The sequence below is a fragment of the Schistocerca piceifrons genome, chromosome 1, assembly GCF_021461385.2.
Source record: "Schistocerca piceifrons isolate TAMUIC-IGC-003096 chromosome 1, iqSchPice1.1, whole genome shotgun sequence".
NCBI classification, from domain to species: Eukaryota; Metazoa; Arthropoda; class Insecta; order Orthoptera; family Acrididae; genus Schistocerca; species Schistocerca piceifrons.
In genome coordinates this window covers 1,058,103,829-1,058,119,313 of record NC_060138.1, presented here as the reverse complement: position 1 = coordinate 1,058,119,313, position 15,485 = coordinate 1,058,103,829, and the positions used below count along the sequence as shown (strand labels likewise).

The window sequence follows — 15,485 nt, the reverse complement described above, 5'->3', positions numbered from 1 at the left end:
TCAGGTTGCCGAGTTGTGCTAAAGTCATGGCACGAAAGGTCTGGTTGTTGCATGTAATGTTAAAGACCAAATCCAAAACTGCCAGTCATAAACATTCTGGCAGAAGTACAGCGAGCAGACATGGCACGGTGTGTACAGCAAACACTGCATGCCACATACTGTAAACTATATGCAGTATGCTGTGCTTCTCCCCCCAGGCAGTTGGCAGAATGTTTGATCACTGTTTTGGATTTGGTCTTTAACATTACATATGGCAACAAGACAATTTGTGCCATGAATTAGTAAAACTCGGCAACCTGAAGATGTTAAACGAGTGAAACTGGTCATAACACAATAAATGTGTCCTTGTACAGCTAAAGTGGTTATCATTAATAATTAAAACTGCTTACTTGACTGCTACATCTATTTGATTTCAAATCATGGTTTCTCAGAACACACAGAACACTCAGGCACAGTGGTTGATACGTAACTCACTCTTGCCTGCTCCAGTTTTATAGAATACTCATACATTTCCATCTCAGCTGTGGATGTTCGGTGCACAATAAATTTAATAATAATGGATGCTCTCCACTACGAGGGAATCGATAAACTCCATTCACAGCCTCAGTGTGAAGGCTAGTCACCCACCACTTGGCATCAGATGGCTATGCCTACAAAATGCATGCATTCAAACCCCCTGCCCCCCTATCCCCCTTTTTCACATATAACTGCATTGTTACTCTTTCCAAGCATGTAATAAATGTCAGTGAGTAATGAGGTTTTCTTGACGTGTGTGAAAAGGATTTTCTTCTAGAACTGGTATATTAGATATTGATATGTTTTCTGTCAAATGTGAATTATAAACCTACTTTGGCTTTTAAAAGGTCCTGAATTATTTTAAAATTGACTGTGTTAAAAAAAGCATTCCACTTGTAATTTGAAATATGTTTTCTAGATTTTAGATACGAATCCTAATTTTATTGTAGTATATTCTGATGACTTGAAACAAGGATGTCTGGCTGGTCAGGAGCTTCCGTGACCATTATCCATTATAATCACCAGATGTTGTAAGTTCAGGCATTATAGATCTTCAAAATAGGTGGTCAAAAATGTATCATAAATAGCTAAAATAGGCTGAAAGGGCAATATAGAAAAACCGTACATTATGCTTACTTATTTACTAGATTGCACTATTCAATCATACAATCAACACATTATTTTAACATTATGTTGTATCATATTTTTAAAGCAACTTTACAGTTTCCAACAAATTGGGAATTGTGCTTGACAGAAATTGATAACGTTTCTTCAAACCCATGCACTACAATGCCTCATAGGTTACACATGACAACAAATGCTTGCTTAAAATGTTTGGAGTCATGTTGAGTCTCTTGTCATATGATACATTTTTCATCTGAGAAATGATCTATCAACATCTACGGAGATAATTGGAGCAAATCTAATTGACTGAAAAATTGTAGGGTCCATAACAACCACACCAGACCTTTAACCTTGTAGAATTTTTGAAATGTCAAGATTGTGATTTTTCAGAAACAGCATTGTACACTTTTCCCTAACTAATGAACCCCCTTTCCCTGGTAAACTTTTCTTTATTGTATCATACACAATTTTCACCAATTTCATCAAAGGCTGCTAGGTTTCTTGAAACTGGCAGATCATTTGTGGCAGGAATCTGAACTCGGCTATGATGAAAGTCGTCATTTCTCATCCCGAAGATTGGAAAAGTTTCTTTGTTGCTGCAGTTTAAGATGCTTCATTTTGCATAGCGGTGACCACCTTAATTATATTTTGAAATTTGAATTGTAGTAGACTGCTACGAAAATGCACGTCCCCCGTCTCATTATAACAGGTTGAGAGGGCAAAGGTTCATCTGATGCAACGTCTTTAAATGTGTAACAAGCTTTGTATATCCTCTGAAACCCTGCAAAAATTATGTGCGGTGTGGGTCACATGAATAATGGATCAGATGAGGCATGTTCAAGGGAAGAAATTTCTCATCTCCTCTGAAACACTCAGTGGCGTATAAGCACTAAAATTAATGTATGCAGCAGAGAAATTAACTTAGAACATACGTTCACTGAAGAGGTAGGTGTGTGTGTGTGTGTGTGTGTGTGTGTGTGTGTGTGTGTGTGTGTGTGTTCTATGAACATATTTTTTTATTCTTCCAAAATTTCTTTTAGTATGGATGCTAAAAAAACTCAGTATTGTGTGCTCAAACAATTCTATCATGATACACAGTTCTTATTACCAACTTGACCCTCATCCTCTTCCTTTAAATTTCAAAAAATGTTTTTAAAAAATCGTGCCTGATTTTAGGTACTTGTTGCGCAGTGAGCTGTGGTTTGGTAATTTGATATTCTATGAATGGTTTACTGTAATAAACTATTGTATTTTATTATTGTGGAATATTTCAGTTACAAAAATTATAAAGTAAATGCATTGGAGTTTTGTACAAGGAACTAAATATTTACAATAAGTTTAAGAACTGGAATTGAGAAACCAGGGGAATACTGCCAGAGGAAGCAGGCACAGAAAGTAGTGTTCTGTTATGATATTTAAGTGCTTCCTTCACGACTGAATGATAGAAATAAATTTATTGGTAGTTTGCCTGTTTGTAAAATAAAATTTTATTGTGATTTTTATGATTCCATACAAATGCCTTTCAATTTTATCTTAACTCAAATTAAGTGATGCCGATTTCTTCGCTAATATGGTTGTAGATGCTGCACAAGCAGTAAAAGTTTCTGATGGAAGAGGTGGTTTTATATACCCAATAAAGGCTGTAAATGTATTGAAAGCTCATGGGAGAAGTGCTCGTGAAAGCATCTTAGTTCCAGGATATGCCCTCAACTGCACTGTTGCGTCTCAAGGTAATTCTTTTCTTTCAAAAACTAAACCAGCCAGATATAAAAGTATGATATACTGATACTCTATGTACTGTATAGTAATAGATTTTGTATTGTTAGAACTAATTTTTTTCTGTTTGATCAAAATGGAGCAAATATGTTGACAGTTCAGCGAGTCACATGTGTAATGTATTGCTCAGTGATAGTTGCCATGTGTATCCAGAGAGACAGATTGACTGGCACATACTGTACGTAAATATTGTGGCATATTTTTGGACCAAGAAGAGCCTGAAAAATTGAGGAATGGAAAGTGAAGATTACCAATGAAACTTTTGCATTAGGTCAGACTCCTACTTCTCATGATAATAACATGCTAACTCAATAAACACAGTTCTCTTAAAAAGCTTAATTTTCAAAAGCTCTTAATTTCCCTGTGTAAGTTTTCAGTATTTGGGCAATACTTTGACTTTAAATAATAATAAAAAAAAAAAAATCGTATTCAAACGTTATGGACCTTGAATGTATTGGGATGCTCAGAGAAGCACAATTTTTGAATCTGTTGTGTCATAGTTGTTTCTCTAACCCTATCTTGTACTCTGAACACCAAATCTATAAACCAGGTGCTTCTGATTATCAGATAATGACTGTACTCTTGTCTAAAGTCTGTGTGCTTCACTAACTCCATGTTGGCACTCTAAATCATCATCATTGTCAAAGACAGCGGGTTTCCAGCTCAAGCAGTCTACCTGTCTCTCCTTTCCATCACTCCTCCCCATTCCTCACTTCATTGTTCACGTTTTGTCCAGTTTCCTGATTGCGTTTGCACTAAATCTTCCACTCCCAACAGCTGCTGACCCCTCAGTCCACGTCTTATAAGGAACCCCTTGAGTTTGAGGTTGCACGTTCAATCTTTAGAAAGGATAATTTGAAAGTTTTGGATTAACAGTTACGACAGATATTAGCTGATAATGACTTGCTGTGTGCATCCGTAGGGCTACTGAGAACGAGTGTCCAGGAGGTGCAGAGATCGTGCTTCTGTGGGATGTAAGATTACACTTCGTAAAATGGACTTTGTCAACATTCAAGAAATGTTCAAAACAAACTATTAACTTGCACCATAGTAAATAGTGCACCACAGTGATCACAAAAGTACATACCCTCAAGATCGAAGGCGAACTCCTTGGGAGCTACAAATTTTGCAGGACATCGATCTAGGTACCCACTCTTAAAGGATCCGTATAAAATCATATTGGTGTAATGGGGTTATGAGATCTGATGGACTGTGATGCCATGCAACTGAATTCAAAAGTCTGGCTGAATTTGTCCAGTGGTTCCAGGCGGTATGAATTGCAATGTCACGTACTTTCAGGAGGGACTATGATTTTTATGTGCAGCCCAGGAATCCAACAAAAACAAGTTATTTTGACCAGCTTTTGGCCAAAGGCAGTGTACATACCATAGTTGTAGTTCTCTTATGTCCATTTCCAGGGTGTATATGACCCAGGACAACTGGGAAATCCGGGAAAAACCCAGGAATTTTTTCATCTGGAAAAAAACCGGGAATTTTTCGGAATTCTGGGAATTTTTCATTGCTTTAGCTTTCAGTTAAATTTTTGTAATTTTAACTGGTAAGAATTCGATTTTCTAGCAAAGAATGTAACTGTATCCTGCTACTGGAGGATGATGCTCCAACAATAAAATGTAAACGAGAGGAAAAATAAATAAAACTTTAGTTGCAAAGGAAATGCACCATTTACAACAACAAAACACTGTGCACGCACAAACGTCTGCAAACAGCATAAATATGTCAAAGGCCATAGGATGAAGACTATGTAATATTTTGTTACAATAAACTGCTTGCTATGAACATGACATCACAACTGTTCACATTAGGTTCGTTTGACCAGTTTCCAGTGGGCTCATGCGCATGTGCAGTTGTTTCCTTGTGACCCATGTTTGCGTTTTGTGATTTTTGCTGCTTCTCTTCATTTACAGATCCCACGTCAAATGAAAACAAAACGGATTTCTGTGGCTGGGAGCTATCAACTGAATTAAAATAAATTCACATAATTACAGCGGACAAAAATATATTATTAGTTTCAGTTTTCTGATTCCCCCCTCCAAGTTATTAGCAGTCGAGCATTAATCGGCTTGCAGAACAATGAAGTTATTTTTGCAAGTTTGCTAAAGAAATTTGGCTTTATTAGTCTTTCCGCTAAGGCAATAATTTTGTTTGAAATGTAGTGTTTCATTCCACAGGTTTGGCCAGTTCCAACTGTTCGCTGAATTTCAATTGCATGTTACCATCTTCTGCTATGTATGGCATTATGCCATAATGAACCAAAAATGAGATTGTACGGTACTGGTACTCCAAGAAAATTTACACCCCATAAACCATACTGAAAAGTTAATGTGAGATGGGACCTACTTCATTGTGAATCTGGAAAAAACCAATGTGCACTTCAAACCGAATTATGCATTTTAATATGGCTTACAAAATTCCGATGGTCTTGGGAGTATCCTCTGATGTACTGTTTCTTTTATGGTGTAATGTAAGCACTCTTAGCGCTTCATACATCTGAATGTGCGGGCTTTGTACACCACTGCAGCTGCACGTGTGCAATAATGCCTGTTTTCTGGCGCTCTCTGTCAACTACTAAATCAAACCTATTTCTAACAGTCTCTGGATAGTATTGCGAATGGTGGTTCGAAAAGTGTTACTTCCAAAGTAAATTTCTTTTCATGCAAGATGAATTATGTTTTGTGTGAGAAAGTTGGATGAATTTCTAAATCACAGAGCGTTTAAAACTGAACACTTTGAGAACCAGCCACTTACAATAATTTTGAGCCCAGAAGACCAGACATTTACGTCATCATTTTAAATGTGCTGGCACATTTGTGTGATGTATCGTAAAGTATAACACACGCAAAAAATGATCAATATCACATGTGAAAGCTTAGCTCCTCTTGTAGCTTGTTAATCTTAGAGACCAATATTATATGTGAAAGCTTAGCTTTTCTTATATCTATACTATGTATATTAATGTAAACCGCCAACTTTTCCTCTTTGTTCGTTCGCGCTACTGAGTGGTCTTGCTATTGGCTTACTACAGCAAGTGTCCTACGCTCTCAATACCTGCTGTCATCGGCTGGTGAGATCACGCGGCATGAGATAAGACTGGCTTACAAAATTACAAAAGGACATCGCAATCTCGATTTCAACGTTCCGGAAACTAACATGCTGTGTTTGGTGCAGTTTGAATTTATACTTTCGTAATACGGAAATATGCAACGTATATGTTGCTGCAAGTCAAAGGTCTTTCCAAAACTCCCCCCCCCCCTCCCCCTCCACTCTCCCACCCCTCATCCCCCATCCTCCGGGAAGTTCTACGCCAGTGTATAAAACATAACCATTCAAAGGATTAATAAGTTTTACAGTTCCAAGGGAAAATCTACGAAAAACCTACTGTCACATATCACGGAAAAAGTGTATTTTCGCCTGGGAAAAAGCATATTTTTTAAATGGGGTTTTGGAGAATTTTTTTCTATGTCCCTGTATACACCCTGATTTTCTCACTCTTGCATTCTGTTATATGAATATTCCCTACTGTCCTTGCAAGATCATGCACATAGGGGGGCAGAGCACCTCCAATTTCTCGCAGCACAATAAATACCTTTCCAGTCAATTTACCATCCAAATTAACAGTCAGTATAATTGTGTATGATTGCATGAAGGATTGATGTTAATTATCTTGACACAACTCACTTGGTACCTCTAATTTCCAGAGTTTCTTTCATATGCATTTTCTCTTCAAATCCAGGTTGGTTGGAGTTGAAAACATATTCCTTACTGAAAGACAGAGTAAGTTTATCTTATCTGCAAATTTTTGGGTCGATTCCGCAATTTGCTGAACATGGTGAAGTTGACACTTAGTTTGAAACTTCATTGTACCCCATCTTCCAGTTCTGTAGCACTATTTGAAGTTGTGCAATAAGCCATTGCTTCCCGTGAATTCACTGTAATCTAGGTCACACATAGTTTATTGTGCATAATATAAGTCACTATTGCACAACTTGTAAATTGTGTAGAGCATCCTTGAAACACATAAACAAGAGTTTCTGTCACAAGTGTGCTTTGTCAGTTCAGTGGAAAAGTCACTCGGAACCCCAGGTCAGGGGAGGCTTACCGAATAGGCAATGATTGCACCCCTTTTCCTAAACCTCTCTAATTCTTTTCCGTCACCCCTCTCTCTTCCCAATTAACTCTTGTGACCTTGCTTTCACATGGCTAAACTACTTATGTGTATGACAGCTTGCAGTTGCAGTATTGCCAGCATTCAGTTAGCCACACTTGACAGTGCTCTACACATACTTCCAGAACAGGCAACATAGCAAGTGTGTGGCACTGGAGAAAGTAGCAGTATTGGTTGGTGGCTTGCCCCTTCCACTTGTCTTGCTGAAACATCAATCACATTATTTTAGAAAGAAATTAAAGTATAATTATCTTGTTTCTATTACATCGTCATTATCGTCTTCAGTCATTTTTCCATCCCTTTTATTTTGGTTCCCCCCATCACTTTCTAATTAAGTTTCTTGTGGGAGCCGCCTCTTATCTCAACACAAGATTAGCGAGTATCATCTACAAATAATACTCCAGCCGTTGTCAGTATGCTGTAGGGGTGTCTGTCAGTTGTATCCCTTTCGTGGATAGTATTACAAAATTGTCACCAAGGGCAAAATGTCTATTAGACAGGTATAGCATCCTGCACATCAAAACAGTTGGATTCAAAAGCTGCTTTATCACTGGTGACATTTGTATCTCTCTGCACTAACCTGTCTGAGTAAAATAGGCAGGAACTTGACTTTCAAGCACATATATCCTCACAATCTCCCTGCGCTTAACCTATGTTCGCATTTGTCTTCCTATGTTTGACATCTTTTACACTGCTGCTTTTACTCCTCCATATTTCTTTCTTCTTGTGTTCATTTTAACAGCTGGTTATTAGTTTCCTGACCATCCTCTCTCTCCATTCATCCTTCCCTTGTGCAATATGACCTCCTTTATCTGTCCCTATTTGCTATCTGCTGATGTAGGATTAGTGATACAAGCTAAAAACGGAACATTTTTGTGTGGTCCTAGTAGAAAAAATAGGTCTTTCTCATTGACTGGAAAATGCCCAGTATGTGGTGACTACAAGCCACAAGAGATCACCAGTCCTTCGTGTCATTCCTCATCCATGAATTTGTGTTATGCAGTGATTAATTATCTCTACTCCTACGAGTTGTACTTGAGTTTCTCTGGAATTTCCTGCGATATGAAGCCTCTATAGATAATCTGTTAATCTGCTGGTATCACATAATGATATGAACTAAGAAGTTTTTTATTTTTTCAGCAATGCCCAAAAGAGTAACAAATGCAAAAATTGTGTGCCTAGATTTCTCCCTCCAAAAAGTAAAGATGAAGCTTGGAATACAGGCAAGTTATTCTTAAATGTTTTGAATTTTTAATTAAAAACTCTACAAACCGTTGAACTAATCTCAGTGAATTTGGCTTGTTGATATAGGTTCTTATAACAGACCCAGAAAAATTGGAAGGAATCAGGCAACGAGAAGCGGACATAACTAAAGAAAGAATTCAAAAGATTTTAGCTGTTGGGGCTAATGTAATATTGTGTAGTGGAGGTATAGATGATCTTTGCCTTAAGGTAAGTCAAATTGTTATGTATCTTGATATTGTGTTCTTGGAGATACGTGGTATGTGAAAAAAAATACAAAATTTGAATTGTTACAGAAAGTTAGTAAACTAAATGTTCCAAGTCTTGGTTAAGAGAAATTTTCATATCACTGGTCTTTAACATCAACACATTTCAGAGTATGGATCAAGAAAGATTCTGTAGCTCACACCAAAATGTGCTATGGAATTTCTTCACACTCTGTTGGAATCTAATACAAAAGCATATCCACATTAGATAATTTATGGTGACTTCCAAATTTACTGTGACCCACAGTAAAAAAAAAATTGTGTATGGTCCGGATAGTGTGCAGAAGCTCGATTGGTATCCTGTGTCCTGTCAACTGGCCTAATACGTTTCGATCCAGGTATGCTCATAAACCCCTATGGTAGTTCGTAGGGGTGCCATCTTGTTAGTAGTAAAACCTAATACCATCTCTCATTTCACAAATGGAAGAGAGAATCTAATATGCAAGCTTGTTAGGTACTTTCCTCCAGTTACAGTGCCTACAAAACGGAAAGGCCAGAGTGTCCCAAAGGAGACAACCACACCACATACTCACTCCAGACAAATTCAGCCTTTTCAACAATGTGGTGGTTATCTTCAACCCATATCAACAGTGCCATTAATTGAATTGTGCTTCATTCGTCCAAATAACATTGTCATAAATCCCATTTCATGCGTAACCATCCCCTGAATTGTTTCACAAAATTGTTCACTATGCTGTGAGTTATCACCACTTAGCTGTTGCACTAGCTTTGGAATGAAAGAATGCAACCTGCTTCTCTTCTAATAACTCTTCATGCTTAAATTATCCTGGCCTTCAAGATTTTTGAAATGAATTCTAAAATTGTTCTAATGCCATATTAGAGGATTCATCATTTGTAACTGTAAGAGATCAGCAATTCTCCACATCACGTGCTGTTTCATTGATCTCTAATTTCTCATACACCTGTAATTGATAATCTTGTAACTAAATAAGTTCCATTTTGGCTGTCTTTGAGCAGCAGCAATTATCACAAATTTGCAATATAATGTAATACCGTGCTTCTGCTCTTCAAAGTTCAAACATGTGTCTGCCATCTTGACATTATCCCTGGCCATTTAGTGAGTTAGACAGTTAAATCTATAGTTCTACTGCTATCTCTTAAGAAAACATGAAATTACTTTCTCACTGAAGTTTGATCTTGTAGGAGGTAAAATAATTTTTCTGTGACAATTTAAAGTGTTTGTACTTTTTTGTCTTACCTTGTACTTGTTTATCAGACCTTGTTGATGCAATTTCTTGAATTTCTCGAACATTGCTTAGTGCTCAGCATGTCTATGTATCTGGAGGTTATCTGTGTAGCTGTTAGTGCTACTTTTGACTCTTACATTCCGACGCACTGTTTACCAGAATTGTTTAGTGCCACTTTCTAGATTTATATATGTCAGCTGTTCTGCCATTAATGTAATTAAGCATTATGTAAACTTCAAGAATTATTAAGACAGGTACAGTAGTTAAGGTGCACTCTGGGCTTGGCAAAACTTTCTTGTGATCTTCTTGGAGCAGTTTCTTTACTGTCAGTGGTTTGCCTTGAAGATGATATAGATATTCCTCATAGTTTCCTTGGTGCACAGCAGGTACACGATTGTAATTTAGAAAGTGCAGAAAAATATTTCTCCGTGAAAGACCTGAAGCTCTTGTTTTAACAAAACAGTGTGGCAATACAAATATTCTACAAACAAAATTCCATCTCACTATCAGAGTTGATGTGTAGTTTCTTTACCTATAATTTGCGCACTTGCATATTGCAAGGATCATTCCTCCTCCTCCTCCTCCTTGTCCTTCTGTCTGACATTGTGGCATGTATTCAAACCTAGGGCTAATAATCATCGCCATGACAATCGTAGATTTTAAATATGATTATTGATTTTGTTCTGCCATACACGTTTTAAATAAAATATATTGTAAATGAATATTGAACATTGGCATGAGCAAAGGTACCACTCAGTATACAAAGGGGTGTTGAACATGGACATGCAAATAAAAAATGTTGATTGCTATAGTTTATTACCAAATGTGGGTCCTTCAGAACATGCATAGCACTTCTGCAGTCACTCTCCTTTCACTGCTGCAGGACAGTCCAGTTGGAATTCATATTGGACAGCTCAGTTGAACAACAAAACTGCTTATGGGCTGTTTAATGCCTCATACAGACAATGAGTTCTCACCTTCATTTTATGTTTCATACTAGTCATTATTGTAAAGATTTCTGTGGGAATGCAAAACTAACTAAATGTTATAGGACTGCTGCAGTTGTCACTGCAATTTTCAATTTTTCTGTCTAAATGACAGGTTAATTATACTAAAAACTAATTTCTGCCAAATAATATGTTCAAATGGCCAAGGGTGTTGCTCAGTGTAGAGCATAATCAGGGTTGCCACAGGTTCTGTAAATTAGGGAAATCAGAAAGAGAGGAAAAAACACTGGAAAAAATCTCATTTTTTGTCTTAGTAGACGAAATGGTTTGTTTACTGAGGTGCTGTGCATCATTGCTGGCCAGGCACAACTGAGCATATGTGCTGCTTTCCTATTCCCTCATTCCTACTGCTTCTCCCCTTCGTACCACTCCCATCAGCTTGCAGTCAGTACTGCCACCACTTCTTGCCGCTAGCCTCGCAGCTCCTGATGAGAGGCAGGGAGGCATGAGGGATAGTACGTTTGGATCTGATTCTTGGAGACTGTAGACACTGGCTGGAGACAGTGGTCATGTGTGCAAGAATTGTCTGAGTGATTGTGCATGTGCGCACGGGTGTACACTTGTTTCCTGACAAAAGCTATTTCTGAAAACTTAGTTGTGAGAGTGTGATTGTCTTTTCCACATGGCTCAGCAATAATCTTTACGGTGAGTTGCTACCTATCCTCATTATTAGTGATTCGCAGAGTATTTGAACAAGTTACCTGTTGCACGAATTTATCACCATGGTCTCATTTCATCAACGTGCTGTCTGTGGCTCGTGAATTGCTAGCCCCGTGAGTGAATTTCCATGACAGGCCAAAATTGCAGGCCATTTCTGCGGATATCTCTAACAGATTGGGCCTGCCGATCTGAAGTCCTTCGGTTCCCACTAATGTGCAGGCCCTGCCTGTTGGATCTAATTTCACATATCTGTCCGCAGGCTGGGTCTGTTTGTGTGTGTGGCGTAATGCGGTGGATTTTCATGGTTTATGCATGGACCCAGGACTGCCGTGCTACTCAACAGGCCAGAGGCCATGGATTTCAGGAATTGTAACTGTCTCACTGCAAGTATGTTATACAATGTGGTGTATTATAGACACTTTATTTGTTCTAGTACATTTTGGCACCCTGAAAGTATTTTATATGTTAGAAAGCATGGACGATAAGGGGGAGGAAATTGTCAGTTGCTGGTGGTTTGTACGCCATGTACTCACATATTTCTCGAAAGAAAAATCGCCAATACCTGTAAAATAAGACATAACACAGTGGGTATTAACTGATGATAATGAACATACCAGAACCAACTTTTTATTGGCGGTCACCTACAGTGTTGGTTTACACAATTCTTCACCACCTCATACACTTCTTTCAACAGACCTACTTTTTTCTTTACTTACTTCTGAAATCAGTGAAGGTATTTTAAATGAGCCTTGCGACTACAAGGAAATGTCTATTTTTGTTACCAAATATGTTTTGTTTTATTGAAAACCACACCAGGTACGACAGTGAAAAATGCACCACATAGTAGAGCACCTCAAAGGATTTATATTCCTGCGTCAGAAGTGCCAAGTATCATCGCCAGAGTGCAGCATGGTGACATGAAGTGAAAATGGTGACTTCACAGCAGTGCACACAAGCAGTAGTGTGGTTTGCAGAAACAAAATCGCAAATTACTGCGCAAAGAAATTATCGTCGTTTGTATGAATGTGATCCACCTGATGTGAAAACAATTAAGGAATGGTATAGGAAGTTTCTGGCAACAGGAACTGTTCTGAAACATTCTGATGGTGCACATTACAGAGTTTCAGAAGAGACAGTGGAGGACATCAGACAAACTTTTCTCAGAAGCCCACATAAGTCAATTTGGCAAGCATCTAGGCAACTTGATGTACCTCGATCAACATTGCATTGTGTAGTTCACCAGCGTCTTCATATGTGTGCTTACAAAGTGCAAATTCTGCAACATCTGACACCGAACGACAAACCACACTGATAAAAATTTGCTGCGGTTGTGCTGCAGTGTATTGATATGGATGCCAGCTTCCTGGAAAGATGTTTCTCAGATGAGGCAACCTTTCGTCTATCAGGAAGGGTTAATAGGCATATAACTTGTGGATTTTGCAAACCCCAAATCCGAATGTTGTTATTGAAAATGTTCATGATAACCCTAAACTAAACGACTGGTGCGGGCTAATGCACGACAGGATTGTTGGACCGTTCTTCTTTGCAGAACAAACAGTGAATGGGTCAGTGTATGTGGACATATTGGAGCAGTTTGTGTACTCTCAGATACAAGACTTGCAACCAAAATCATTTTTCAACAAGATGGGAGATCTGCTGCATTGGTCAACAGCTGTTCAGAAGTTCCTGGATAGGAAATATCCCAATTGTTGGATCAGACGCAGAGGACCCATTGCCTGGCCACCACGTTCACCCCGACATTACGCTGCTTGATTTATACATTTGGGGATTCGTGAAGGACCGCGTGTATGCGACCAAAGTGGACATATTCCTACTTTGCGACATCATATCACTAATGGAATTGCAACAATAACAGATTAATTGATACAGAGAACTTGGCAAGAAATTGAATATAGACTCGATAATCTTCGTGTTACAAATGGTTCACATGTAGAGGTGTATTGATGATACATAAATAAATTCTTTGAGATGCTCTACAATGTGGTGCATTTTTCATTGTCGTATCTACTGTGTTTTTTTTTCCCCTAGGTCTTTGAAATCGGGGAAGTTTGAGTGGGACACCCTGTAAAATAAAATCAGTGGTCTTAATGAAACACACATGTCGTATGGCTTGCTTCCTCCATCTAAAAATAGTTCATTACAGATGATGTTTTGAGTACTGAAGATTTTTGCTCACTTCAGGAAACGCCTTCTGCTTGCAAGTGTTTTTTAAATAGTTCCTTGTTTGCACTATTGTTTCGTGCAACATAGCTGCAAAGCAAGATTTTAAAGTTATGTCATAACTCCCCTTGAGATCTCAAAATTTGTTTTCAGGGGAAAATGCTAAAATGTGTCCGGAAATTAAGGAAATATCAGTGAATTTCACTTGGGGAAACTTCTGGCAGCCCTGATAATGTACACTTATAGTTATTTCATCACATATGTATCTTTACAGTAGTAAAGATATTGAGGGAACAATTGAACAGCAGCAGTGTCTAATGTTGCATTTTCAAGGTTTTTTCCTTCACATGCAAGGAGTTGAGTATTGCTTCATTTAGTGGTCTTTATATATTGGACAGTTTAGGATTTATAATTGGTTCTATACGAGTGGAAAGATACTTTGATGGAATGTATGTGTGTACATCGACTGAAGTTATTCAGGAACTTCATGCATGCATGTTTTTTATTTTATTTTTATTTATTATTTTTTTTTACAGTATTTTGTGGAAGCTGGTGCCATGGCTGTAAGGCGTTGCAAGAAAGCAGACTTGAAAAGGATTGCTAAGGCTACTGGTGCTGCATTTGTGACATCCTTATCAAACATGGAAGGTATTTGACTGTTGGATGTATAATGTAAATGCATAGACAATATTTCCTCTTCTTCTTTTAAATGCCACATCACTCTGCATGGCTTAATCTTGGAGGGAGTAAATTAAATGGCAAACAAAAACATCTCAAGATGTGACTCAAAACTGTCATTGTCATTATTTCCTCAGAGAGCGTAATTGGTTTGGCAACTCCCAAATGAGCAGCAAATCCGGATTTGAGATTGTCTGGTACAAAATTTCATTAAGCACGTCATTTTCTTTACATTGTACATTGTTCTATGATTGTATAAAATAGATCATTAGTGATGAGTTAAAATTGTACTAAAGAAGTGCTAACCTCGACATCTAACTTTCGTAGGTAAGTTACCAAATCGAGCCATCTGAATGCGGGTCATAAATAAGTTTGTCAGATTCTGCAGGCTCTTTCCCTTCATGTGGAACAAAACAGCTCAAAAAAAGTTTAACACTTTCTTCGTACCTCTCAATGCAACAGAGCTGAGGTCTAAGGGAACAGGGAACAAAAGGAGAAGTCCTATGGGAGGGGGAATGACTCGAGCAGAAACAAAATAAAAAAAAAGCATTATGTTAGAAAGTGCATATTTCCAAATTTGTGAAAACAAAATCAACTACTAGGTAACATTTGATGCTGTGTTATTCCACTTTGTGCATTGTAAAATGCTAGGATCTTCGTTGGCATGCTGTCCACAGGGTGTCAAGGTGTTGATAAAGTCGGTCCAACACTTTAATGGTGGGGATGCTGAGGTCATTCAGTGTGTGACCAGCAGCCGTGAGATAATGCACTGTAAAGCCCATCTCGCACAGAAAGAACCGTATTCCGAAGGAAGGGGTACTCTGAATGGCAGATTAGATGTACTCTACACCCCACCACTACAGTACAACCTTTGGAGACAGAAGTGGTGGAGGAAGAAGTAGCCACTGTATTTATTGCATACACTGGCACACTATTGGGGAAAATCAGGCGTGTATTAAAGAAACACGAAGTTAAAACTGTCTTTTGCCTGCCCAATAAAACTTGAGCGTTACTGGGAAGTGTGAAACATGATCTCCACTTGCGGAAGGCTGGTGTATACTAGATTCCTTGTCAGTGTGATAAGACTTATATTGGACAGACATTGCGTACCATCAAAGATTGCTGCCGAGAACATCAAAGGCAC

At 38.2% G+C, this 15,485-nt stretch overlaps 1 protein-coding gene across 1 annotated transcript in view; it reads left to right on the top strand.

Moving 5' to 3' along the window:
• LOC124745469 (T-complex protein 1 subunit alpha) overlaps window positions 1-15,485 on the top strand; it is a 73,730-nt gene that overhangs the window by 35,934 nt on the left and 22,311 nt on the right. Inside the window, exons 6-9 of the mRNA XM_047248936.1 lie at window positions 2,689-2,870; window positions 8,240-8,322; window positions 8,411-8,551; window positions 14,200-14,311. Of these exons, the coding sequence (XP_047104892.1) occupies window positions 2,689-2,870; window positions 8,240-8,322; window positions 8,411-8,551; window positions 14,200-14,311 (518 nt within the window). The remainder of the gene's footprint in view (window positions 1-2,688; window positions 2,871-8,239; window positions 8,323-8,410; window positions 8,552-14,199; window positions 14,312-15,485) is intronic.